At 37.2% G+C, this 25,102-nt stretch overlaps 1 protein-coding gene across 2 annotated transcripts in view; it reads left to right on the forward strand.

Annotated features, from left to right (window-relative positions):
• The window catches only part of NDFIP2 (Nedd4 family interacting protein 2), a 44,904-nt gene extending 29,825 nt beyond the window's left edge, over positions 1 to 15,079 (forward strand). For both annotated transcript variants that reach the window (XM_066176341.1, XM_066176342.1), the window contains 4 exons: positions 4,992 to 5,116; positions 8,131 to 8,197; positions 11,582 to 11,687; positions 13,539 to 15,079. In XM_066176341.1, the coding sequence (XP_066032438.1) occupies positions 4,992 to 5,116; positions 8,131 to 8,197; positions 11,582 to 11,685 (296 nt within the window). In that variant the 3' untranslated portion in view covers positions 11,686 to 11,687; positions 13,539 to 15,079. The remainder of the gene's footprint in view (positions 1 to 4,991; positions 5,117 to 8,130; positions 8,198 to 11,581; positions 11,688 to 13,538) is intronic.
• The last annotated feature ends 10,023 nt before the right edge of the window (positions 15,080 to 25,102 follow it).

Below are 25,102 nucleotides of genomic sequence, written 5' to 3' on the forward strand. Positions count from 1 at the left end.
TTAGTGTTCATACAGTTTTCAAAACTGTTAAGTGCATCAAACAGTCAATAACCGGCACACAAGCTCAGATACTTGCTTTTGGGATTTCAAGGGAGCCCAAGTTGGAAGGCACAAGCTCAGAGTGAGCACAACCTCCTTGCGTATGCTTCCTGAAACTCCTCAGTATGGTAAGCATGGTTGAATTTCCCATGGGAGGCTTCCTCTGTGTAACTTTAGGAAGCCTGACTTCTGTGTGTCCACATCACTAATGTTATCCAGGTTTCCTTTAGTCATGCAAGAGAATCTGAAGGGAAGTCACTTCATTAAAATTTTAATGTTGAGAGATAGAGGAAGTGTTTTGAGTTCTTATTTCTCTCTGGTTATTATGGGTGGGTTGACTTACCTTCATACACAATCACCTAACTTCTTTCTGTAGAAACAATTTGACTTGTGTTTTGCCTTAGGTATAATACAAAACAATTGGAATGAGGAAGCTTCTAATTGGGTAGTAAGAAAAACATAGCAACAAAAAGTAGGAATAAATTGCCAAGGAATGTTTCTGAACATTATCTGCTAGGAAAAATAAAATTGTCTCTTTTCTGTGGAAGCTGATAGCCAATACTTTTAGTGATCATCATCACTCTGTAACTGAACCTTCAGGATGGAGCAAAGATGTATCCCAGTTAAAGAATGGAACAAATTGTATATGGGAATGGGAAGAACAATTCCTAATGGTGCATGAAGATTTGGAGAGGATTATGTATTATTGTATATGCTTAGTAAGTCTAGACCAGGTAGAAAACATTAAGCTCTTTGGTGTTTGCTATATATTAAAATAATAAATGAACGAACAAATTGTAGAATAAAGGCTATAACGGAGCATAAGATGCATTATGTATATGTAGTTGCCAATCTTATTACAGGCTTGAGCCATGGCTAAAATTTGGAACATAAGGCTTCAGATCAGTTTTACTGGCTTCTTTTCATGATACTGAATATAAACTTAAAACAGGTGACTAATGTGTAGTTGTGGAAGGCTAAGTAAAAAAGATCAGCAGGTGAAGTGCTGGAGCAACTGGGGAAAAACCACAGTGTAATACACTTGTCATTATAATTTCATCTGATATTTTTCAGTATGTACGACTCAAAAGTCCTGTACTTTGTATTTTGGCTGGGATTATCTTACTGAAAACCTTAAGGAGAAATACAGCATAAATGTAGGTTCTGTGTTGGATCACCAACACTGTTTATTAAAAAGGACCTTTACTTCAACCCTTCTCTTGCCGAAAAAACCAATTTCTTATGTGTTTCATTATGAGTTTTGTTGTCATGAGGAGATAATGCAAATGTTTATATTCTTTTTATGTAAATTACATTTATATAGACTTGCTGTCTCCTATTGTCATCACCTCAGGAGCTACAAAATTCAAAAATCATGCTTATATCAGTCCCACTTCTCTGAATGGTGCTAGAGTATCAAAAGTAGATACTGGAATCATGATGACAGTGCAGTCAGTGTGAGTTTCACCTAAATGTCTGAAATTTATTTAAAGAAAGTTGACAGTAGCTGAAATTTGGGCTCAAGTAGGGATGTAATTGCTTTGGGGATAGAAAACAATTCTTGTTGCACAGTGGTTTGATTTGCAGTGGAGATCTACAGGGTGCACACAGAACCTGGCTGCGTGAAGAAGATGGGCAAGCAGAAGTTAAGAATTCTTTTTTAGTTAGAATCATATGGTTGCAGCAACTCACTAGATTTTTCTCCCTCAGATTTAGGAATGGTTTTCCTTATGATAGCATGTTATTAGTGTCACGCCAGGTACATTGTCTGTGTGGGAATGTCATGGAATCTGGTGTGGTATGAAGGATGAGGTCGTCTCTTGAACAGCTGGGCAGTGTCATTTATGTTTCACAAACTGAGTGGATTTAGAAAAATAGTGGAGGGTAGCATTTGTTATAGCAAGGAACTTAGTTGTCTCTAGTAGATTGAGAAAGAAGTTGGTAATTCGAGAGAAATTAGCACATAATTCCTTTTACTGGTCACTCCCCTCACCGGTCTGTTTTATCCCTCAGCTTGATGGGAGAGCTTGTGCTGTGGCTTCTCTACGGCAACATAGGTATGAGAATTATGAACAACTTTTATTGCAATAGTAAGTTGAGACAGGAATTATACAGGAATTAACTGCAGTAACACTTAGCAGATGCAGTGTAAAGCTCAGAGCTTGCATGGCTGACAGAAGATACATATGGATGCACATGATGGAAAAAGATACACGGGTAGGCAAATGAGGCTGATCTTGATGTAGAGAAAAGCGATTGGAAGGAATTGTAGTCTGTTCAGAAGCTGGAGATGCATTTCTGAAAGCAACTAGTATATTTTGTAACCAGAATGAGACAAGAAGAATGATTTTCAAAATACTAGTAGGACATGGGATGTAAGAGAGGAGTAATGGAAAAGATGGAAAACGTGTAGACATTATTGTTGCCCTTCTTAAGTTTGTTAAAATGATGCAACACCAAGGCAGTGTTGGGAGAATCTCCCTAATGCATTGCCTGAGTTTTAGAGAGGTGGAAGTAACACATTCCTTGTGCTGCTGAAGACACAGATTTTTGATTAGGTCCTCACTGTATGATTTTTCTAGCAAATGGTTACAGATAAAAACTTAAATAATGAGATTTTTCTTCTGTATGTACTTCAGTTTTATTGGAATGCGTGAACTTGCATAGTTTACAACTTTTATAAAGTTTGTGTCTTCTCTGCTTGCATTAGCTGCTTATGTAACTTAATGGAACAGCAGACTGATTAGAGAGAAGAAATCCCTTACTGTGAACAAGACTGGAACATGCTGATGCCTTTACTTTCAAGAGTTGGACAAATACCTTGATGTTAAATATCCATCAAATACTTATGCAGTGTCAGTGGATTCTATTTTGAATATTCCTTTGGTTTGAGTTGAAAGTAGGGTAAAATTGTCAGTGCTTCTCTTCAATTATAAAATCTAATTTTCTCCCCTTCTGAATTTATGATGGAGAAATCTCTAATTTTTATAATGCATTTACAAATTAGTTGAGGCAATTAAAAAAATATATAAAAATTGTACATATTCTGAGAATTCCTCTAGTCCTCATAGACCATTAGTAACATGTGAATCCTGTGTCCTTTTTTAAGATACCTGTGTTTAGGCATACCTAACCATAATTCAAGTCACTCTCTGTAGCTTGAGTAGTGGGGAGAAAGACCCATGAGCTCCTACACTGAGACAGGATCAGAGAATGCTTGGAATAAGGAGATTTTGAGATCTGTTACTGCTAAAAGATGGTGTGTTTGGAGAGTTTGCTTAAAGTAGGGAAATCAAAGCAGTTTATCTAGGCTCTCTAAAATGTAAATGTGTCTTGGAAATCTAGGTAAATGTTAGAGTCACAATGTTGTTCTCTAGGGTTTTTTTTCAGCGGGGATTGGATTGGTTTTGTTTGTTTCTGGTTTGGATCAGCATCTGTTCAAAGTTGTGTGGTTTTTTCGATTGTGGGTTTTTTGGGTCCTTTTAGATTAGTAATTTGTATAAAATGAGTAATTTGTATAAAAGTAAGATTTCTTGTTGCCACCATCTGTTACCATGTCTCTGACCGATGCAAGATATTTTCTCACTTGTACTGAATAACTATTTTGATGTGAAGCCTTCCAAAACTTATCTTGGAACTTCAGTTTATTTAAAGTTCATGGAATCCTGCTGCAGTTTTACAGACTAATTTTGCATTTGTGAGCATATCATTGCATCTTCATGTGGATTATTGGAAGAATTGTAAGAAAGTTTTACAGTATAAAAATAGAAGTTTTTTATAGATAGTATTTCAAAATGCTTTAATTAATGAAAACTATTGTGCAATTTTCTGTCCCTGGTTGAGGAAGAACTTTAACTGAAGCGACAGACTTATTTTCCTCTGATAATTTAATGTCTGAATTTTATGTAGCTAAGGGCAGGGGTTTGGGATTTTAATCAGTAAGGATTTGTGGGCAGGGGTTTTGTTCCCCTCTGCCTCTCCCATTCCTCTTTCCCTCTTCTGTGATTCTTGTGTTTACTGTGGAGTTTCCTAATGTTTTCAAGTTTCCACTGTCATGTCCTCTCCAGAATTCCTTGAGTTGCCTTCTTCTACCAGTTCCTCCAGCTCTTCTGTTTGTTGATTTTCTTTTTGGATGCCCTGACTGACTCCCAAGCTTGCCCATTCCCCTTATTGTGAATTCTCACACTCTGATGTAATGCATGCAACCTGAAGTCAATACAGATGATGATGCTGATTGCCAAGTACATATGCAGATAGGAAACTTTAAGTTTCTGAACTTGGTGTTGTGTGAAAGGGTTAATTGAAGCAATAGTGGTAGTTATACTCAATGTCCTTTTTGTTCATTGATTTCTTAAACTTCTGTGTAAAGCTTCCAAGGCTTCTTATGTCTTGTGAATATAGATCTAAAAGAGAAGATATGAATATAGATCTAAGAGTGACCCATGAAACATCAGCTTCTCCACATACCTTCATTTCCACACTAAGTTTATGGAGCAAGAGTGGATACTTTTATTCTGTTCTCTCCAAATTGGCTAAAACTGAACATGCAGCCTTGATACATGCACGTATGTGTGCATGTAACTATATTTTTGGTTATAAAAGTGTAGCAAGGATTTTTCTTCTTTGTTTTAATCCAAATCTTGTATGTTTTAGTCCTTTTTGTGAATTTACTTTTCATGTCCAGTATAATCTGGTGTCTATTGCAGTGTAATATTTTCTTTTATGTTGGAATTTTCTCTTGTGTAAAGTAGTAGGCTCCAGCCTGTTTACCATTTGCCTTGTCATTAAGTGACTATACCATGGGGAATGTCTGGGTTCAAAGCCTGAATTACTGGAAGGGAATTAACTGACTGTGTAAGCATGTTCTTAGTAGTTTAAAAGTGAAATTACTGTTAAGTCTGTTTGCTTAGCTATACAGATTAACAGAAGCTACTGTTTCTTTTATTTTATAGTGGCGTTTATTTTCAACTGGATTGGATTTTGTTTATCCTTCTGTATAACAAATACTATAGCTGGAAGGTATGGTGCAATCTGTGGATTTGGTCTCTCCCTGATCAAATGGATTCTCATTGTACGGGTACGTTTCTTGATTCACACTCTGTACAGACTCTGTAGAACAAAACCATAACAGTTTATTCAAGGATATAATAAGGGAATTAAAAGCCATTTTTTTTCTTTTTTTACCTGACATAGCATTTGATGTTCACATTTCCACTAAAATAAATGCTCACTAAAATGAGAATGACTCATTCCTTTTACAAGTATTTAAAAGTCTACAGAAGAAGTGGAGCAAGTACCTAAAATATCACCGGTATTATAGTGTCATTTATAAAAGATTTATAGATGTCTTGGCCTGTTGGGAAGGGAATATAAGAAAACATTTCTTCCTTGTATTTGGTTCTTTTATTCCCTGTAAGGTACATATGGGACCGAGTCTGACTTAAATATGAAGTTAGTCACATTTTTACAATCTTAAATGCTTGATTTCTAAAATGATTGTTTTCACTGCAAAACTAGATACTTTTCCAAAAGGCACATAAGCCAAATGCAAGTTACTTAGCTAAGTGGATGCTAGATGAAATGTAATGCTGCTTTCTGAACTTGAATTCTACGTATCTGTGAGATACAGCATTTAAAATCCCATCCCTAACAAAGAAAAAGACCTTGGTTGATTTACATATCTTTCATATTCTGCCACCAGTGATATTTTTAATTTTTTTTTTCCTGTTTGTATTAATAACTTGGTTTAGTTGTAGCATGATAGTAAAAATATTGTTGAAAGATTGCATGGTCCTTCCTGGATGTGTACTGAATCCTTCTTAGAGCTTTTTTTTTTAATTTCCTTTTGGCTCATTCAGAGCAGGGAAATGCTTCTTGACCAGATGTGATTCTGGTGTATTTGTTGGAATTCAGGGGCTGAGATGGAATTCATCTTAATGGAGAGAGAAGGCATAAATTTTTCAGTCATGCGTTGGTTTGGATATTTTCAGCTTCCCTTAAGGCATATAAACAGAGGGCAGAACTTGCTCATTATGTCAGTTTTATTATTCCTCTCTCCTGGAAAACGTGCTCAAAACAAATGTAAAAATTAATATATGCTAAACTTCCTTGCAGAATTACTGTGTTCTAGACTACAATTAAATTAATGCATGTAATCCATTACTAATTCAAAAATATTAGAGCTGGCCAATTCCAAGACCTCAGGGGTGGGTTTTTTTTCATAATGAAGATGGTCACATTCCTCTGTTGTGTCCCTTCCTAGGGACAAGAGCAGAAAACTTGTGAGGTGTGTGTTGACAGTCATTTTAATAGTGACACACAAGCAGGACTGTGTGCACCAAATTGTTCTGTTCTTTTCTTTCAAGATCTTCTAAAGGCTTGTGTCACCCTTTTTCACACAGGGGCAGTGATGCAAAACTTTTTAGTGTCTGAACAGCCTGAATTCACATATGCTTGATCTGTATCAGTTTTACCGGGGAGAAGGAAGAGCAGGGGGAACAAAAGCACAATTTTACTATAGGGGAAATTCTGAGCCATGGCTGATTCTGCCCAAGGAGAGAAGGAGAGGAGAGTAATGTACATGGGCAAGTATTTGATTGTTGGTTTTAGTAAATCTTCTTTCCAATTAAATGAAATTGTAACTATTGAGAAAGTATATTGATATGTTTGTGTGTGTATATATTTATATGCACACACATATATAATGTCTAGAGAATTGAAAATATTGACTAACAAGTGAGATGGGATCGATATCAATGTGTTGTCAAAATCCTAGGAATTGAGTATTAATATAGGGATAATGTAAATACCAATTCTTTAGTTCAACTTAGCAATTCTATTTCTTACTGTTTTTTCTTTGATGGTGATAGAAATGAATACAGTCTATAAGAATAAACTGTCAATGAATTCACATGATCTGGCGTTATTCTGGAGAAAATATATGGATTAATTGAAGAAAAAATCCTGCTTTATCTAGAGTTCTTTAAATGCCTTAGGTTTTCATCTGGTTGCATGTGTGGCCTGGTATCTTTTGGTTGGTTGGTTTTGGTTGGTTTTCTTTTGTTGGGTTTTTAAATGTTGTTGCTGTGGGGTTTTTTTTTTTTGTTCAGGGTTTCTTATTTCCCCTTCATTACTACTTGGTTGATGTACTGAAATGTCCTAGAAAGGGCAAATGGGAAGCACTGTCAGGATGCGGTAAACATAATGAATGATAGCAGGGTAAAAGTGTATAGAAAGTGTGCAGAGCTGCTAAGTAGGTTATTTTATTCCTTCTGGCAACTCTTCACTCATCTCCCCGTTTCTACTTTTTGTGTGGGTTTTGGAGACATTTGATTAGCCTTTTTATCAGTGAAGCATGAAGTCTGGAGTCTGGTAAAGGCACAGATACCTGTCTCCAGTATGATCACACCCTGCCCTCCAGCTGCCTCCCACTTCACAGGGAGGACAAAACTGTCTGCCATGGTCACTCGAAGGAACAGTTGAAATGGCAGTTCAAGGTTCATTTAGTTGCCTTCAGCTCACTGCTGGGAACTGAATGCTGGTTTGAAAATGAAAAGACTTTAATGAGTTGGGGGTCTTTATGGGGCTGGTATTCGTGGCAGCGATTAACAGTAGGGGGTATACAGAAGGTCAAAAGCTCTTCTTTTGTGGGGTCAGCAGAACATCCCTGTCTGATAAGATTAAACTAATGTGGCTTTTCGTGTTAATATCTGAAGCAGCAGGCTGCTGTAATGTGTTTGGGATGGCAGGCACTGGGGGGAAAAAAGGAAAATCAACAAGTGGTGATTCATTATAATAAAAGATGTCAGATTACTGACAAGTAATACAAGGGTATTTTTCATATATATATATTTATATGGGCACGCACATTTTTTGAGAGATTTTTAATTGCTTTGCTGCAAACCAACTGACACCAGAAGTGTTTTATTTGTGTATTAAACTACTTTACAAGTACTAGTGTTGCATTTCAGTAGGCTATGTTACTTTTATTTTAACTTACTTTTTCCTCCATGCTTTCTCTATTTGCATAGTGCATTAAATATTTCTAAGTCATCTATCTTACTGCAGCTAAGCCTCATGTATGAATTTCAGTTTTCAGATTATTTTACTGGATATTTCAATGGACAGTACTGGCTTTGGTGGATATTTCTCGTACTTGGTAAGTGGCAGTTGAGTTCATTTCTGTTTTGGTGTGGAAGTAGTCCAAGTTGAATCATGTAACTGTAAATAAGAGTTTTGTAACAAGTTTATCTATGTGCTTTTCCTTAGCTGCTGATAGTTTAGTATATTGTTTTTATTTTCCTAGTATTCATTGATTCCCATAGTGGTATTATTGTGACAACTCTGGACTATTCAAATACCCTTCAGCTCAAAAAAATTTGTTCTGCATATGAGATTATGTGTAAAGCACACTTGTAATTTGTGCTCTTTAAGCTGCTTCTACTGATACAGGGGTGCAGAACTGTGTAATGAAACTTTGGCTTTATGTAGAGAACATATTGAAAAGTGAGTGATAAATAGTATTTACATGTAAAAACCTATATGTCAAGTATTAAATTTTAAGAAATGTGACTGAACCCAGGAAGGTGGAGTCTGCTGTCTTGTGCACAGGTCACAGAATGTCCTTTTTGAGTCCTTTGAAATGCAAACTGCATCAGCAGTTGCTCTGTAGGATGAGAGAATGGCTTCATGCTTGCTGATCACAGCAGTCCCATGATGTCAGCTTTCTCTTAAGAGCTCTGCCTACCCATGTTCAAAGTCTTATGCACATCAAATTCTGCTCTCCTGGTTTTTTTAAATGAGAATATACCAATCCCAATCACTATAACTTTTCTCCAACTGTGGATTTTGTAATTTGGATATGGAATCTGGAACGATTTTCTTTTACAGAAGTGAGTGCTGCTATGCATTTTAATTTCTGTTTCCAGCTCTGGAAGCATGGTAAACTGTTGCTGGTTCAGTAGGTGGCACTCTTCCCTTTAAGTCAATTGATTCAAGTGGCTAACAGCAGATGTTAGAATGAAGTGTTTGAGTAAGTTAAGAAAAAACACCAGCTCTGAGATCTTCACTGTTTGTGACTTGCTATTTATCTTGCAAGAAATGCCAAAAGTCTTACACAACATTACCTGAAAATTTCTCTATCTGCCTTTTAGTAGTGTTTGTGGACATTGATCAGACTTTTTAATGCCTGCCTTGCTCTGCTATTGTGCACTTGGTTGCTTGAAATACATAAAACCAGCAAATATTTAACAGATCGCAGCATCAGTCCCTTGAATGTTTTTCGTGTTGTTTGAAGTTATTGTATTGAAGTAGGTGAAATGACTCTTTGCAGACACAAACAGACATTGAAGTTAAATGACTCTTTGCAGGCACAAACATCTCCAGATAAGTTTTTAATTAAAACCAAGCCCTGTGCTGCCCGAGATTGAAGTTTGGCACCTTTTTTCACTAGGATGAAAATAGTGTTCTTCCCCTAGCGCTCCCCCTGCTCCTGCATGTCTATGGAAAAAGCTGCAGTTGTTCTTTTTACCAATCTTTTTCACATGTTCAGGAAATAGCTCACTTTAATTTGGGAAAGCCTTATTTTTTGTCTGAAGTGTCTGAGGATTTTTTTATTTTTTCTTTAAATCACAAAGTTTATAATATGCCTTGGAATAAAAAGCACTCTGAGGCATACAGTGTGCATCTGGCAGTTAGCATTCCCTTGTGTTATGTATGTTTTGCATGAAATATGCCAACAATATTTTTAAACTGATAAAGTGGCTATATGGTGTTGCTAGAACATCATAGAAGGATTGTACCTAAAAAGACTCCTTAGCTTTTGAAGGAGTATTATCATGTCATGGGAACACTCCCAACCAGATCTGTGTTTTGTTGTTTTGGATAACCTTTTGTCAGAGCACACAAAGTAGTATGTCCAGCATCTCTCTGGGAGTGAATGAGTTGGAGTCCTTCTTTTGCATAGCCCTTTGACATCCTTCAGCCCACCTACTGCCATCTCCTTGCTTCTGGTGTTCATCGATCTGTTTCTGCTCGCTTCCCTTCTTTCAACATCTGGAAAAATGTGCTTAGGCGTCACGGAAAAGTAGAGTGCTCTACTTCCAAAGAGCTGTCATGTACAGTGAAGAAATTGGAGAGACAATTCTAAATTTTAAATTTAAATGTTAGCCAACGTTTCTTATTGAGGAACACAATGGAAAGTGGGGTGGTTTTTCTTTCTACTCTTAACAGAGAAATGTAAAATATGGGTTGAACTTGCACTGGTTTTCCAACATGCAAAATGCAGAAAATATGCTATCAAGCACCTAAAGAGCTGCCTGCCCTCATTTTGCTGTTTCAGCTTCTTTTCATTTGAAAGGAGGACTATGTCTTGTAGCCTTTGGTTAACAGGTTTTGTAGTAGACTTGAAGTCAAGATCTTACTGCTTTCTTCTGTATAGAGAATTTGCCTTAATCACTGAAATGTGTCTGGCTTAGATGACATTTCACTGGTTAACAGAGCATTCTCTGTTGTAACTTCTTTTTTTGCATGCATGCATGTCCTAATGAAGCTTTGGTTTAAAAAAACAAAAAGAAAGTTTTAAAAAAATCACAAACAAAAATAATTTAGAGAAGAAATGATCATTTGAAAAAATCAAGGGCTTATCCAGGACGCCAGGAAGAAAAAGTATATCATGTAGGAAAGAAAAGAATTAAATCCTTTGCTAAACTTGCAAAACCCCAGTTTAGATTTTCATTTGAACCTTTGCAGTTTTAATACACATGTGCATATTCACATAAGCATATATCTTCAAGGTACCATTATTGCAAATGTGATTTCTCTGTGACTATTGTGTATGTCTTTTTCCACTTAGCTGGAATATTCTTTCAAATGCAGTGAAATGTAGATAATCTAAAAGATTTTGAAATTTGGAGTTGACAAAAACTGTAATATTGACATATGTTGAGTAATTTTCTTTGGCAATTGTTCTTCCTCCACTTGGATGGGTGTTTTTCCATTTTTTAAAAGCAGATTATGTCTGGGGTTAAATCCCAAGTCATAATCTGCTATAATTCATTATTGGCTTCTTGCTAGAGCAATCCTTGCTTTGTCTTTTTTTTTCCCTCTTTTGACTTGCAGTACATTTATTGTGCACATTGTTAAAGGTACATTTTGTAAAGCAGGTACGCTTCTAACACACTAATAATTTATTTTGAGAATTCTGCTTGAAAAGAATTTGCAAACCAGATTCTTTTACTTTTCAGGATTTTTTTTTCTTCTTTGTAGGTATTTTCATGCAGTCTTTTTAACTGGTGACATTTGAACTGAAAATCACTAAAATTTGTGAAAAAAAATTCACAAATTGATCCTTTATTAATCCTTATTAATTCAATCTTTGTATCACAAGATGAAAACTGATTTGCTTGTTGAATTTGTGAATGATAAACAAAGACTTCAGTTTGCATTGTAGGCTAGATTTTAAAAATTATGTTAATAAGAATAATGTGGGATAGTGTGTATTTATGTTAATATACCTATTTTTGTGCATTTTCTACACTTTCAGGACTCCTTCTGTTCTTTCGAGGCTTTGTTAATTATCTTAAAGTCAGAAATATGTCTGAAAGCATGGCAGCTGCTCACAGAACAAGATTTTTTTTCTTGTACTGAAGGTAAGCCATTTTTAATGATGAGGTTATCTTTCCCAGGAAAATGGAGAAAAAAGAAATATTAAAAATAAGTAATCAAATATCTTTGAGGAAGTAGGAGTTGCATGGTTTTTGAACATTTGTCATGAATTTTATATATATATATTCTTCATGGGCTTGGAAATGTATGAATTCTCTTACTTGAAAGCAAATAATGCATCCTCATTGCCTCCAGTCTTCCCTGGAACAAATGTTTAGCAACAAAAATTGGGAGGAACATGTTGTTTTTCCTAAGAAACAGTGTCTGCTGCTGTCAGGATACTGTCCTTTGTGCTGGAAAACTGGCTTTAGTAGTCAACCTGTTGTCAGCAAGTTAGGAAGCACTAATCTGCCTGCATATTAAATCTGATTGACATGGGTCTGAACATGCAAACAATAGTTGAGTATTGTCTCTCTTTACATGACTGGATTAAGACAGTCATGTAAAAGTATGATTATTGTGTATGCAACAATGTGCATTATGTATCCTTCAGGTAGCTGACGAATCAGTCTGGCACATATCCACTCCTCTTTTTTTAATACTATTTATCCGTTAAGTGGATTTATTGGACTTCACTATGTAACTTAAACCAGGGGTCTTTATTTGCATTCAACTTTTTTTTTTTATTTAAATTGCATGACAAGATAAATTTAAGCCTAGAAATAAGTATTGCAGCATTTTCATTGCCCTGCACTTTACTAAAAGTGCCTAAAGACTGTTTTTTGACATACCTGAGAAGCTATGTTTGCTGTAAAAAAAAAAAAAGTATTTTGTAAATTTTCTCCAGGATCAATTTGAAGTAATTTGCAACACGTTTTTAAAGCCTGAAAACAGAGAGAGTATGTGGCTGAAAAAAACCCCAACCTGGTTCTTTTTTATATAAGACAGTGCTAAACATTTAAAAACAGCCAATGATGAATGTGTTTTATACAGTATACACTTGATTATATAAAAAATCTGTTAATATAACTGTGATATAATATCTTTTAAATGTGCTAACTTTTTTTCCAAGTTTTGCAGTAAGTTAATTAACTGAGGTGTATATTGCCTTTTACCAACCAGTCTAAATTGGCAACTACATGGCAGCATTGCCTTTTTGCAATAGTTAGATATGACTTCTTTTCTTAGTGTTGTGGTAACCTCTTCAGAATACTGAAATCTGTAGACGTGGCTGAAAATATCTTTCAGTACAATAAAGTTTAAAAATACTATTTTGAAACCAGTTGTTAGGACTAAATCATATTTGAGAACTGTAGTTTGAGGAGAATAGTTAAAGTGTAGCATAATGCAGTCTGGGATTCCTTGCTCTTCTGCAGTTAAAATTCTGTGTTGGGACAAAACACTGCTTAACACAGGATTTACTGGAGTTAATGAGTTGTCCTATCAGAGTTCAGTGGCCTTGAATTTTTTTCTTTACCTGTAAGCACCACAGATGTGTGGGTTGTGGGCTCAAAAGGTCTGTGGGGTGTTTAGAGAGATGAACATGTAAATATTAGGGTTTTGAAGCATCTAGCATCTGATAGCCTCTGATTGCTATCACAGTTAAATGTCCTTGTTCTTGCATAGACAAGTGAGCTCCTCTAAAGTGACTCCTCTACACTGATTATTAGTTTTAATAAATAACAAATAACACCCCTACAGTTAGAAATATTCTCAAGAGTTCTTTTAAAATCATAACAAATAAAAGTAAATTTTGGGGGTTTTTCTCCTATCGTGATGTGGGGGATGGGGAGTCTGCTGTTTTGCTTGCAGTTCAGATTTGCTGGTCACTTAGCAACGCTGCTTCTGGTGAGTCACGGCGATGAACTGAAGTACAACTTTTTCTTTATCTCCAGACTGCATCGAACAGACATTCCTTTCCTATGCTGGTGTGAAACTTCCAGATGATCTGTAACCCTCCAAGTTAATAAGATAGAAGGCTACTAAAACCAGAAGACAAATTAATGAAAATATGGCTTCAAAAATTAATGACAGGATGGTTTATGATCAAGTACCAGTTCTGGTCATTCTAGTAAATATTTATAATTGTTGCCTTTTGTTTTAGCACATGTGTATATGTGCTTGTTAAAAAGATAGTATTGAAGTAAAAACAATCTGTAAGTATAGATTAGGTACAGTCAGACTCAGTTAATCTGTGCTTGTTGTATCTGAAAGACTTGAGTGGTAACTTTTTTCACAGCTTGTACGTACCACTGACTTGGTGATCTGAACTTCTGAGTACAATAAAATGCATTAAATGATTTAGATTAACCAGTTCAGACAGGTTTTTTTAATATAATTTAGATTCATCTGATGATTGTATAGAACATTTTTAAGTTTACTAAACCCCAGTTCTTTGTCACAAACTTATATTCGCCAATATTTTATCAAATTCAAACCAATATATTGGTTTGTGCTAAAACTGATACACTTTGAGTCCCCTGTAAATAACTCTGCATAAATGACTGTTTTAATTGCTTCTTAGGAAATACGTCAAAATATATTTTGTAACAGCATATTCTCTAAATTTTGTTTAATCTTAGAGCTATATACATTTTTTGTTAATTGGCTATTAAAGGTTTAGTTAGTAGTAGATGTGATTTTGGAGGTTTGCATTCTTGAGGTCACTATAAATACAACATCTGCATTGAGTGCTTCTCAAAACAAAAATCATACAACTACTTTATAATGCTTGTTTAGAATAAATACGTTGCCTAATTTCATAAGAACAAACTAGTTAAAATGCAAGGTAATTTGGGAAGTTATCTATGAAGGAAAAAAATCTTTTAAAGCTCTGAAAGTAGAAAATGTGTTTTACCTCTCCCTTTATTCATTTCAGGTATACCATTACATTCTTATAAATATCATCTCTTTAAGGGGTACTGTCTATCATTAATGCATGTGTAGGTTCTTTTAAATTTTGTAAAATTTTTGCTTCTTCTTTAAATAGGAGAAGACATCTCTCAGACCTTTTTACAACTGGAATCTCAGTTGCAAAAATACATTGGCTGTTGGTTGCACCTTTGAGGAAAAAAGTACAAATAGTTTCCTCCATTTTTATTTTTAATTAGAATTCTGCTTTTTTATTACTAACATTAAAAACGGTGAGGTTTATGTTGTGTTAAGATAGTGCTGTATTGAGTTTTGTGTCTATAATGAATGTTTAAAATATACATATGTAAACATTTTCATTTTCCTAATCTTTCAGAGATAACTGATAGTGACTAAAACTTTAGGGGCACCTCTACTCAGCTTTTTATGGCAAGAAGAAAGTTAAGTATTATGTTCAATATCCTTTGGGATTTCCTTCTAAACTTCTATTTGTTTCTGTGTTCTTTTGCATTCATTGTCCAGATGAAAAAGAAGCAAATAATAAAGCATTGCTTTGTTTTGCTAATTAAGACTTAATGCTTTTTGGCTTTTTTTTGTACTTCATGTCGAAAAATGCACACTGCAGTATTTGTGTCAACATGGAATTACAGACAAATTACTTGGCAAAATAGGTACTAACCAATCCTCCCTGCTTTTTTTCATCCATGTTTTATGGCAACAAACTCTGAGGGTATTTCTTTTAAGGAGTTAATGCAACCATGCAAAGCCAGCAATATTGCTTCATTTTCTATGCTTGCCAAAATCAACTAGCACTATTTTTCAACTATATCAATTTTCTCATATTAAGTAGCAACTTCTGGTAGAATTACTTCTGTTTGGTCCATGCATTTTATAGGAAGCTTCATACACATACTTTGTGTACTACCTTGGAAAAATTCTCATTTGGTCAGAAAGAATATGCAGCGTTAAAAATGTACACGTTATCTAATCCTCTAGTTGATGCATCAGTTTGGAAGCCTGAAATCTCATCAGCAGGAGGAAGAGAACTGGGACAGTATTTTCAAAGATTCTGCAATCTATTCCAGATGTGTCAAATGCTGCATATTTTCCTTGCTATTTCCTGTGAGCTTGGTTTGGAGCAGCTGGCTCTGTGGTTTAGAGACACCTGGCCAGCTTTGCTTTGTGTCTTGGGGGTGTGGGGGGGAGAAGCTCCAGAAGCACAATGAAGTTGACTGTAAACAGATTTTGTATGAATGCAAATAAGGCTTTGAAGCTTGGGACTAAAACAGCTGGAGAGGGGAGGTGAGGTCAGAAAATTCTGGTTTGAGTAGATGGCATTGAAATTTTTCTAGTTTTGTTATCTACTTCTATTGATGTAGACACCACAGGAAGAATGGCATCTTGAATGTGATTCAGGTAGCCTGTGGGACTCTATTAACACATTTCAGAAATGATCTGTCACTCATTTTCAGTCCCCTTACAGAGCAGAGGTTGTCTCCAAGCTTCTGCTTTGCTGTCTCACCTAAGGTACGGACACAGTCCTCATCCTGCAACACCTTTTAACCTCATTTCAACAACCTGCTCTTTCTGTATCTGCTTCCCTCCCTTTGAATAATGACAACAGGTGAGGAAAAGTGGCTTTATTCGTGTGTTATTGTAACATCAGAAAGCTTTTAATCTCTCTTCCACTTCTTGAGAATGTTTTCCCAAAATGATACTCTGCATTAGTTCCTCCTGTGTGGTTGCTTACATTGTTCACCAGAGCAAAAAACATTCATCTCGTGAAATGACAATGGATAACTTCCTGGACTTTTGAAGAGAAGATAAATAACCTCTGATATGGAGGTAAATATCTCTCAATAAGACAAGAAAAAAATCCTAATCATGCTAAAACATGATTAACATGTGCACAGTTACCCAGAAACAGCAGAGTCCAGGCTATTTGTTTCTCCAGTGTATGTTGTTCTTTTCTACCATTCAGAGATCCTTATCTTTTTTCTTTATAATTCTGAGTATACTTTTACCATCTGTATGTTCTCTACTTAGCATATGCTTTCCAGTTCCATATCCCTTCTCCTTTCTCTGTGCATTGGCTGTGCTCCCTGCAAGGATAGGCAGAAGGCTGCTCTACTGCATGTTGGCTGCAGTTAATAAATAAAGTACCTAGAAATTCTGAAGGGTATTTTTTATTTCTTACAATGAGGGCTTGTATCTCCATACATCCATATTTTATTATTATTTCTGATATGTAATTGCCTTTCCCCCTCAAACCTTTTCAAATGAAATAAAGTCAGCTTTCTTGGATTTTTACTTGTGGTATATTTTCTACTTGAGGTAACTGGAATTCAGTGAGGCTTGAAAGTATTGCAAATAGCATCAGATCTCTGGCTCTTGTTCCTTTTTTAGGAACAAAATGGTGTCTATTCAAAAAAAAGTTAACAATGTTTTGCTTCTTTCATGCTGAGTTATTCCCATGTTTTTACTTCTCTTCTTTTAGTCTTCACTCCTAATCTAATCTTTCTTGTGGTTAAAGAAACACTGTGTTTGTGTGGGAATCTTACTGTAATATGAGAAATTCTTCATTGATTCTTCATTATACACAGCTGCACAGATGCCCATCCTTCTTAATTTTCTAAGGTGGTGTAGTCCCGTGACTTCCAAATGCCCAGTTGCGCATGGAACACGGACTCCTACTGCTATAAATTGTTTATGAGTTACATAACTATGAAGCATGCTTCACTTGGATGCATTCATTAACTGAGTCTGGTAATTTTAATATTATTTCAGTAGTGTTGCTGGTTAGTCCACTTCTGCTTCTGTTGTACACAGCTTTTTCCTAGTGTCTGAGGTCTTAGGTGTATCTTGTCCAGGTGTTTGAACAGAGTTTGCTGGTCTTACTGCTGGAAGGGTCGCTGGGATAAAGCCAGTGCTATTCATTGTGTAATTGGTAACATGAGCACCTGTGGGACCATTGCTGACATCAAGCAGCCCTACAGGGGAGCTGGGTGGGTACCTTCTATGAGGGGGTGTGGGGATAAGGGCTTCATACTGAAAGAGAGCATGTTTCATTAAGATATTAGGAAGAAATTCTTTACTGTGAGGTTAGTGAGGCACTGGAACAGGTTGCCCAGAGAAGCTGTGGATGCCCTGTCCCTGGAAGTGTTCAAGGCCAGGTTGTGTGGGACTTGGAGCAACCTGGTCTAGTAGAAGGTATTCCTGCACATGTCAAGGGAGTTGGAATTAGATGGTCTTTGAACTCCATTCCAACCCCAAACATATATGATTCTATAATAGTTCTTTGATTCTTTGACTTCTAATTAATTAATTTGACACAATCTCTTGCAATTTTCATAGAAAGTCTTTATAGGGACTTTTATTTTAGAGAATGACAAGCTGTTTTTGATGGATCAAATTTACCTCTACCTCTAGAAACAAGAAACTTCTGAAGACACCACTATTGGGTCACTTTTCTGTATACAGAATGGTGGAAATGATATCTTCTAATTAAATTGATAAGCCATTTCTACCTGAAATGTAAATCAGATCCCAATTTAAAAGCTGTTACTTTGAGAACAGTGTGATGCTGTGGTTAAGCAAAAAAAGGAATTTCTGTTGTAAATAGTTATTGTCAGTCAGTTGTAGCATTACTGTGGTTTGGATTCTCAAGTGCTTTTATTTTTTCCCTGAGAAGTCAGTTTTTGGAGTTTTGTTTCTGTTTTCTGGTGGATTTTTTAATTTATTTTATTTTTTGGTAGGTTTTTTTTTGTTTTGTTTGATTTTTTTTTTTTGTAGTAAACTTGCGTACGTTAAGTGCAAGAAGCACTCGCAGCATAATCCTGTGGTTATCAAACTAAGTTTATACATTCAGGAATTGAATGTTCCTGAATTCTGACTGAAAGCTGGCATCATGTGTTGGATTCAGCAGGTTACGTATGACTGGGCTCAGGTCTCCACCTAATTCTTCCTTCATAATGATGGTGAGTGCTTGCTACACATTGTGCTCTGGATACGTCATGGACTCAACTCTTTCAACACTGAAATTTACATTAATGAAGAAATCAGTTTTTTCAACTTTGTATTATGTCACAAATCTCATTGTGCTGGCACCTTGCTTACCCTTTTGCTTAGTGTGGTACCTACACAAGTTTACGGTTGAAAAAGGTGTGTTCCCTCCCTGAATGCTCTTTAAAATCTCAGAGGTGGACACGATGCATTCATTAACACTTGTTCCTGATCTTGGCAGGATCTCTCTACAACTACCTGGTGCAAAGAGTCAATAAATTTTGTGACAGGCTGCTTAGGAATTAGCATTTTAGTCATAAAACGTGCACTTTTTAAAGAGAAACTGCTGCTTACTAGAAATGCTAGCTTTTCAGTAACAGCAGCAGCTGTATGGGGGACACAGACCAGAACAATAATACTTCTTACTGATTGTGTCTAATATATAACATTTTTCAGTGAGCGAAAAATTTTGAGTACCATGTTGAATTATTTACGTTGCAGTGTTATTTTACTTCTGACTTTGATTTTTCACATTTAATATGAATGGAGGATGGACATATCTAAATGGTGAGTGTTACAGTTCTCAGAGGCTGAGTCACTTTGTTTGTTCTTACAGGGTCATGTGTCTTTGAGGTGTGAATCTGAAAGTTTCGAGAGCAATAATTATCAAGAATTTAAGAATCAAATTGGTCAAAGAGGTATACCTAAGAAATAAAGCAAAAGTCGTTGTGTGTTGTTCTCTCCACTCTCCCAAATAAGTAAAAAAGTCTGTCAACTTTTTTTATTTTTCGTCATTGCTGGTTGTGAAAAAGTATCTTCAGTTCTGCAATATCTTGCTTTGCACATCATTGAACTTAGTAAGAACTCAGCAGAAGAAATTGTCCTGCCAATTATGCCCTTACAGTTGAATTGGTATTTAGAATCTTCCCACAGTGAGCACACATGTAATTTCATGATATAAAAATTCCCTACAAAGAAAACTAATGGTTTTATAACTTGAAAAGATATCTGGTTTATGATAATAATTAACTTGAAATTTTGTAGACTTGCTGTTAGTTCTAAGGAATGTCTGGGGTAAAGAGTTGTTGGGATTTTCTTTTTACTTCCATCATCAGACTCTTCAATGGAGTGTCTTGAGGCCAGTACAATTCCTCAGGCTGGCTATAGATGTTAAATCTGACAAGTATGTGTGATGCAAGACATTAACATGATTCTTGCCTTCCTGAATTCTCTTAAAGGCATATAATGCAAGAAGATTCTGCACCTTTGTTAAGTGTAATAAAAAAATTAATAACTCACTAGATACAATAAGATACAATTAATAACTTGGTAGATACAATAATGCAAGATACATTATTCTTTATTTGCTGTTTGCTTTCAAAAGCTCAAATAACTGTAAAAGGTCCTGTACCTGGGTTAGGGCAACCCTTGGTGTCAGCACAGGCTGGAATGAGCAGATGGAGAGCAGCCCTGCCCAGAAGGACCTGGGTGTGGTGGTGGGTGAGAGGCTGGACATGACCCAGCCATGGGCATTCCCAGCCCAGAGAGCCAAACGTGTCCTGGGCTGCATCCAAAGCAGCGTGGGCAGCAGGGCCAGGGAGGGGATTCTGCCCCTCTGCTCTGCCCTGGTGAGACTCCACCTGCAGGGCTGTATCCAGCTCTGGGGTCCCTGCACAGGAAGGACATGGAACTGTTGGAGTGAGTCCAGAGGAGAGACACCAAAATGATCAGAGGGATGGATGGAGCAGCTCTGGTATGAGGAAAGGCTGAGAGAATTGTGATTGTTCAGCCTGGAGAAAAGAAGGCTCTGGGGAGCCCTTATGGCAGCCTTCCAGTGCCTAAAGTGGGCCTACAGGAAACATGGGATGTAACTATTTTGGCAATGTCTGTTGTGATAGGATAAGGGCTAATGGCTTTAAGTTGAAAAATATTAGATTTAGACTAGACCTAAGGAAGAAATTTTTTATTATGAGGATGGTGAACCTCTGGAAAGGGTGCCTGGGGAGGCGGTAAATGCGTCATATGTAAAAATGTTCAAGGCCAGGTTGGAGGATGTTCCTTCTTATTGCAGAGTGGTTGGACAAGATGACCTTTAAAAGTTTCTTACAACTAACTTTGTAAATGCTATCACAGCATTTTTTATGTTTCTCGTTATTTCCCTGTGGCTTTTGTAAAGACTTACTCACGGTATTTGGGCTATATAAGTACTGTATATAGAATTTCATCTCTGTCTATGGTCCCTGCTTATAAAGTGACCCACTGTATTTTATGTGTGGGCAGTATACATTTAAGTTATCAAGAGAAAAGATGGTGTGTGGGGTTTTACAAATAAAAAATCTAGTGAAGTTTGCTTTTGTTTTGCTTTAGAAGTTTCCGCAGACTTCAGCAGTTTATTACTTCTTCATCTCAGCCCTAAATTGTTAATTGTAGTGGTAACAGTGATTTTTACATACTTATTTCCTAGGGTTTTTTCTTGTTCTTTTCTTGATACTTGTGTTCATGCTTGTGCAAGTGTTTAGCTGAGTCCCAATCCCCATCTTTTTCAGAGATTCTAATTATAGCGCATCTGTGTTACAAAAGTGATTAAACAGCTCTCGTTACAAATCACGTGATTTAATCCAGATTTAGGGCTTGTGAAATGCATAGAATTCATTCCAGTATTATTTGTACTCCTAATTAGTACAAAGGTGTTTTGTACTTCAAGTATTAGATACTAGTAACTCTCAGCTCTCCAGAGGCAGCTTGTCTTCATGGTGAATCCCACAGACTGACTCCTGCCCTGGTATTGTTTAGCACCCAAGTCTGTGCTTGGATTTGTTAAGTCACAGCTATGATGCTAAGAGCTTGGATTTAGGTTTGAGTTTGGAAAAGTTACCACAGCCACCCAAAGTCCCTGATCCTGAGCTAATAAGTCCTTTGTAACTGTTCTAACTGCAGCCAGAGCTATCTTTAATTTCCTAGACCATGACTATTATCATCAGGACTGCTGGGAATTATAGTGCAGAAATTTAGATGTGGAGCCGGCTTGGGTTTGACATGGCTGGTTGTAGTGCAAGTAGAACAGATTTAGTGAGGCTGAAGCACTTGCCTTTGGGGCCAGGTTGGGCATGAGCATCACACTCTTCAGCTAATCTTGACCATCCATATTAACCAGTTATTTTTTAATGATAGTGGAAATGAGTATCAGACTGATGTATATTACATTTAAGTTCCTCTATGAAGCCAGATTTAGGTGTATTGCTTGGTTGTACAATGGATTGGCCTGAATTCCTTCTTCCAGGATTATTTCTACATTTAACATAAATAAGTCACCTTTCCCAAGAATCCCAACTCCTATCTGAGTGCTATAGCTAATTTACAGGGTTGAGCAGCTGCTTACCTGCTTTCCTTTGGACCAGTAGTTTTCACACTCAGTGCACAGTTAGTTATTCAGGTTAGAGGGGACCACAGGAGGTAATCTGGTGTGAGCTCCTGTTCAAAGCAGGGCTGGTGCTGAATTCACACTACATTGCTTAAGACTGTCAGATAGATCTTAAAAACCCCAGAGGACAATGATTTTCCACTCACTGTGGGTGACTTGTCCCAGTGCTTGTTTATCCTCATGTGTTGTCATCACTGACCAAGTCTTGATGAGGGATGTGCTCAGTGCCTCCTTCCACAGCACCCCGGAACTCTGAGCTCTCTCTTGACAGGGGAACCCTGCCACGATGAGAAATGTAACCTAGGTCTCTGGGTTACTGAGCAGCCCTGAAAACTGCTCTGCTGTCAAGTGACAAAGGGCAGAAGGCATTTGGAGTGAATGTCCAAACTCTAATGAATTGCTCACATTTCAAACACTGAAAAAAGATTGAGGATCTCCTACTATTTCCTGCCAACTTGTTTAAGCATTGTAGCACTCAGGGCACTGGATGCTGTGAATGCTCTTAATTGTTCCTGAAATTATCTTCCTCCTGAGGCCTTTTCCTCAATACACGGCATCTGGGTATTCTCCCATGATTCCTGTTTCCAACTAACTGTAGGTTTAAGGGCCTGGATCACTTGCCATAGGACTCATGTAATTTAATTTCATTTGCCTAAAAGTTTGTATTCATTCGCCATCTAGTCTAAGCTAGTTAACAGGTATTACTCTGTTGCCAGATCAAGAAATGTGAAATTACATTTGAAATTAAATGATGCTTTTTTCTACCCAAAGCCATATGTCCCAACTGGAGTCAATGGAATCGGCATTTAAAATACTGGGAGTGAAAACTGCACCTTTCAGTACCTTTCAAAAAATGTGCCTCAGAAAACAATAGCTTTTGGTCTCTCTCACTGGAACTTGCTGAAGAGTTCCTCAATTATAGGAAAATCACTTTTCTTTCTGTGAAATTCAGTTGTGCAATTTTCCACAGTTTCCACTGTTCCTGCCCTTCGGGAACATCTGTCCTGTGGCTGAGGATACCACAACTTCCAGAGCTGCCAGTCCCCCGGGTTCCTCCTGGATCCTGCCTTGTATTTGGCAATGGACTTCACTCTGTGGTGTTTCGAATGAAATGGTTTGGACTTTGTGAAATCCTGTTTTCCTACAGACTTTGTTTCATAAGCAAATAAGGATCAGCTGTTTGCTCCCTTCTAATCCAAGAATTGTCAGGACATAATGAAGCAAGTATACAGACGTCAAAATTTTTTTCACAAAACATACCATTGAGCTGTGGGACTCCTTCCCCCAGTATTTGTGTATTGTGATTAAAGTGGCTGAGTTCCTTGCAAAGACCAGAGAAACCAGTTTCCATGGCCAGGCTACGTTTTGGTATGGCTTGTGAGGGCTGTATGTTTCCATGACAGAGCTGGCAAGGTGTGTTAAGAGTTCCACACAGCAAGCTACTGCTCAAAAATTTTCATATTCCCAGCTCATTTACTTAGTTTATGAACAGTCTTTCTAGATGTTATTTTGGGATTATTTGCTACTTGAGTAATTTTGAGATTTTGAGTGGTCACTCAAGTGCTCCGCGGCCTACAGCTCCACTTGATACTTGAATCTTTCCTCTGTAACAGCAAGAGTTCCACCAGTTCTGAGTTTTACTTAGACATTTGGCACAAAAAAAGAACAGTCTTGCTGCAGGAGTGCTGCTCAGCCGCTAGGCTACACTTTCCAGATGGGGCTTAGGAACTTGCACTCACATGGATTAAAACGATTCGCAGAGGCAGCCTGAGTGCAGTGCAGCTGCAGAAAGAGATCCTTGACACCCAGGCCAGTGGTGCAGAACATTTTGCATTTTTGCATTTGTGTGGATACAGCAGACCTGCAGCAGACTGACTACGTCTGTGCTGCATATATGTATATATAACACTCAATTGTCCTAGGACTTCTGAGATAGTGTTTGGAGGACTGAGATAGTAGAAGAGGAAAGAGAGTCAAACCTGGTGCAGTCTTAGTCATACTGGCTGTTGAGATCCTCCTCTAGAATAATTTCATGCCTGAGCTGCAACCAAGTCCAGTCAATGGGGAGAGAATTTACACAGAGCAATCCAAAATTGCACCAGAGAATGATCTAGCAACCCCTCTGTGCAGAAGATTGGGGCTTCGGTGTTTGCTTTCAATCCATGACTCCTTCATTGAGCAATGTGGGCATAACCTTAAAACTTATTTTTGTGACATCACAAATTTACTTTGATGCAAGCTCAGTCAAGTAAAGGCTGAGAAAAACCTCCATATTGTTTACGAAGTAGTGGAGACTCCTTCTGTCAGCTCTGGGAAAATGAGTCAGTTGCTCCAAAATAAGCAAGATTTTCTTATGATTTGGAAGGTTAAGCCTGAATGTTTTAATCTGTTACATGAAATGAGAAGTGATCCACAATAGGGAACAGAAGAGTCTAACAACACTTGTAAGCTCAAACTTACCCTCACCACCACTATACAAATTAAAATGTTGTGACTGTGCGACATCCAGGCAGGTAGCAGAAGGGGCACGTTAATATTTAATTTTCATTCTGTGTGACATAGGAGTACCTGCTTGCTCCCACCTCCACTCCACGTCCCATCTTCTGGCAGGGCAGTTTCCACACAAAGGAAGGACTTTTCAGAGGGCTCTGAAAATATCCTCGGGTCCAAACAGCCATGAAAGGAAGGTGTGTTTCCAAATACACTCACCCTGCCCAGGCAGGGAGACCACCCTTTGGGTAGTTTCACAATCTGTAAGGCCTCAAATCCCACCAACATTAGCACATAATATGCACTTTGCATTTGTAAGTGGTCACCTTACTCTTGAAGAGTTGGGGGAGTTTAGAAGAGATGCTTTTCTTTGTGGGACTGAGGTTTTCTCTGATTTTGTATAAATCTGAATCAATGTTTTTGGTTAAGGACCCAACACTGAAAGTGTGACTTCTTTAATATTTTAGTCATGTTTTTCCTCCTTTGGTTTTCTGTAATGAGTTACGGAAAGGATGGCAGAGTTGTTGGCACAAGCATAAAGGATAATCGGTTGCTCTCTGAAGGGCTGGATGGGTGTCTGGGAGGTAACGCTTCACCTGAGCTTTATCTTCATCCTGGTGGTTGTGCCTACCCAGAAGGCTCAATAAAAACCTGTTTTGTTGGGTTTCTTTCCTT

Source organism: Chamaea fasciata, unplaced genomic scaffold, assembly GCF_029207755.1.
Source record: "Chamaea fasciata isolate MVZ Bird 193981 ecotype frontalis unplaced genomic scaffold, bChaFas1.0.hap1 SCAF_2, whole genome shotgun sequence".
In the NCBI taxonomy this organism is placed as follows: Eukaryota; Metazoa; Chordata; class Aves; order Passeriformes; family Sylviidae; genus Chamaea; species Chamaea fasciata.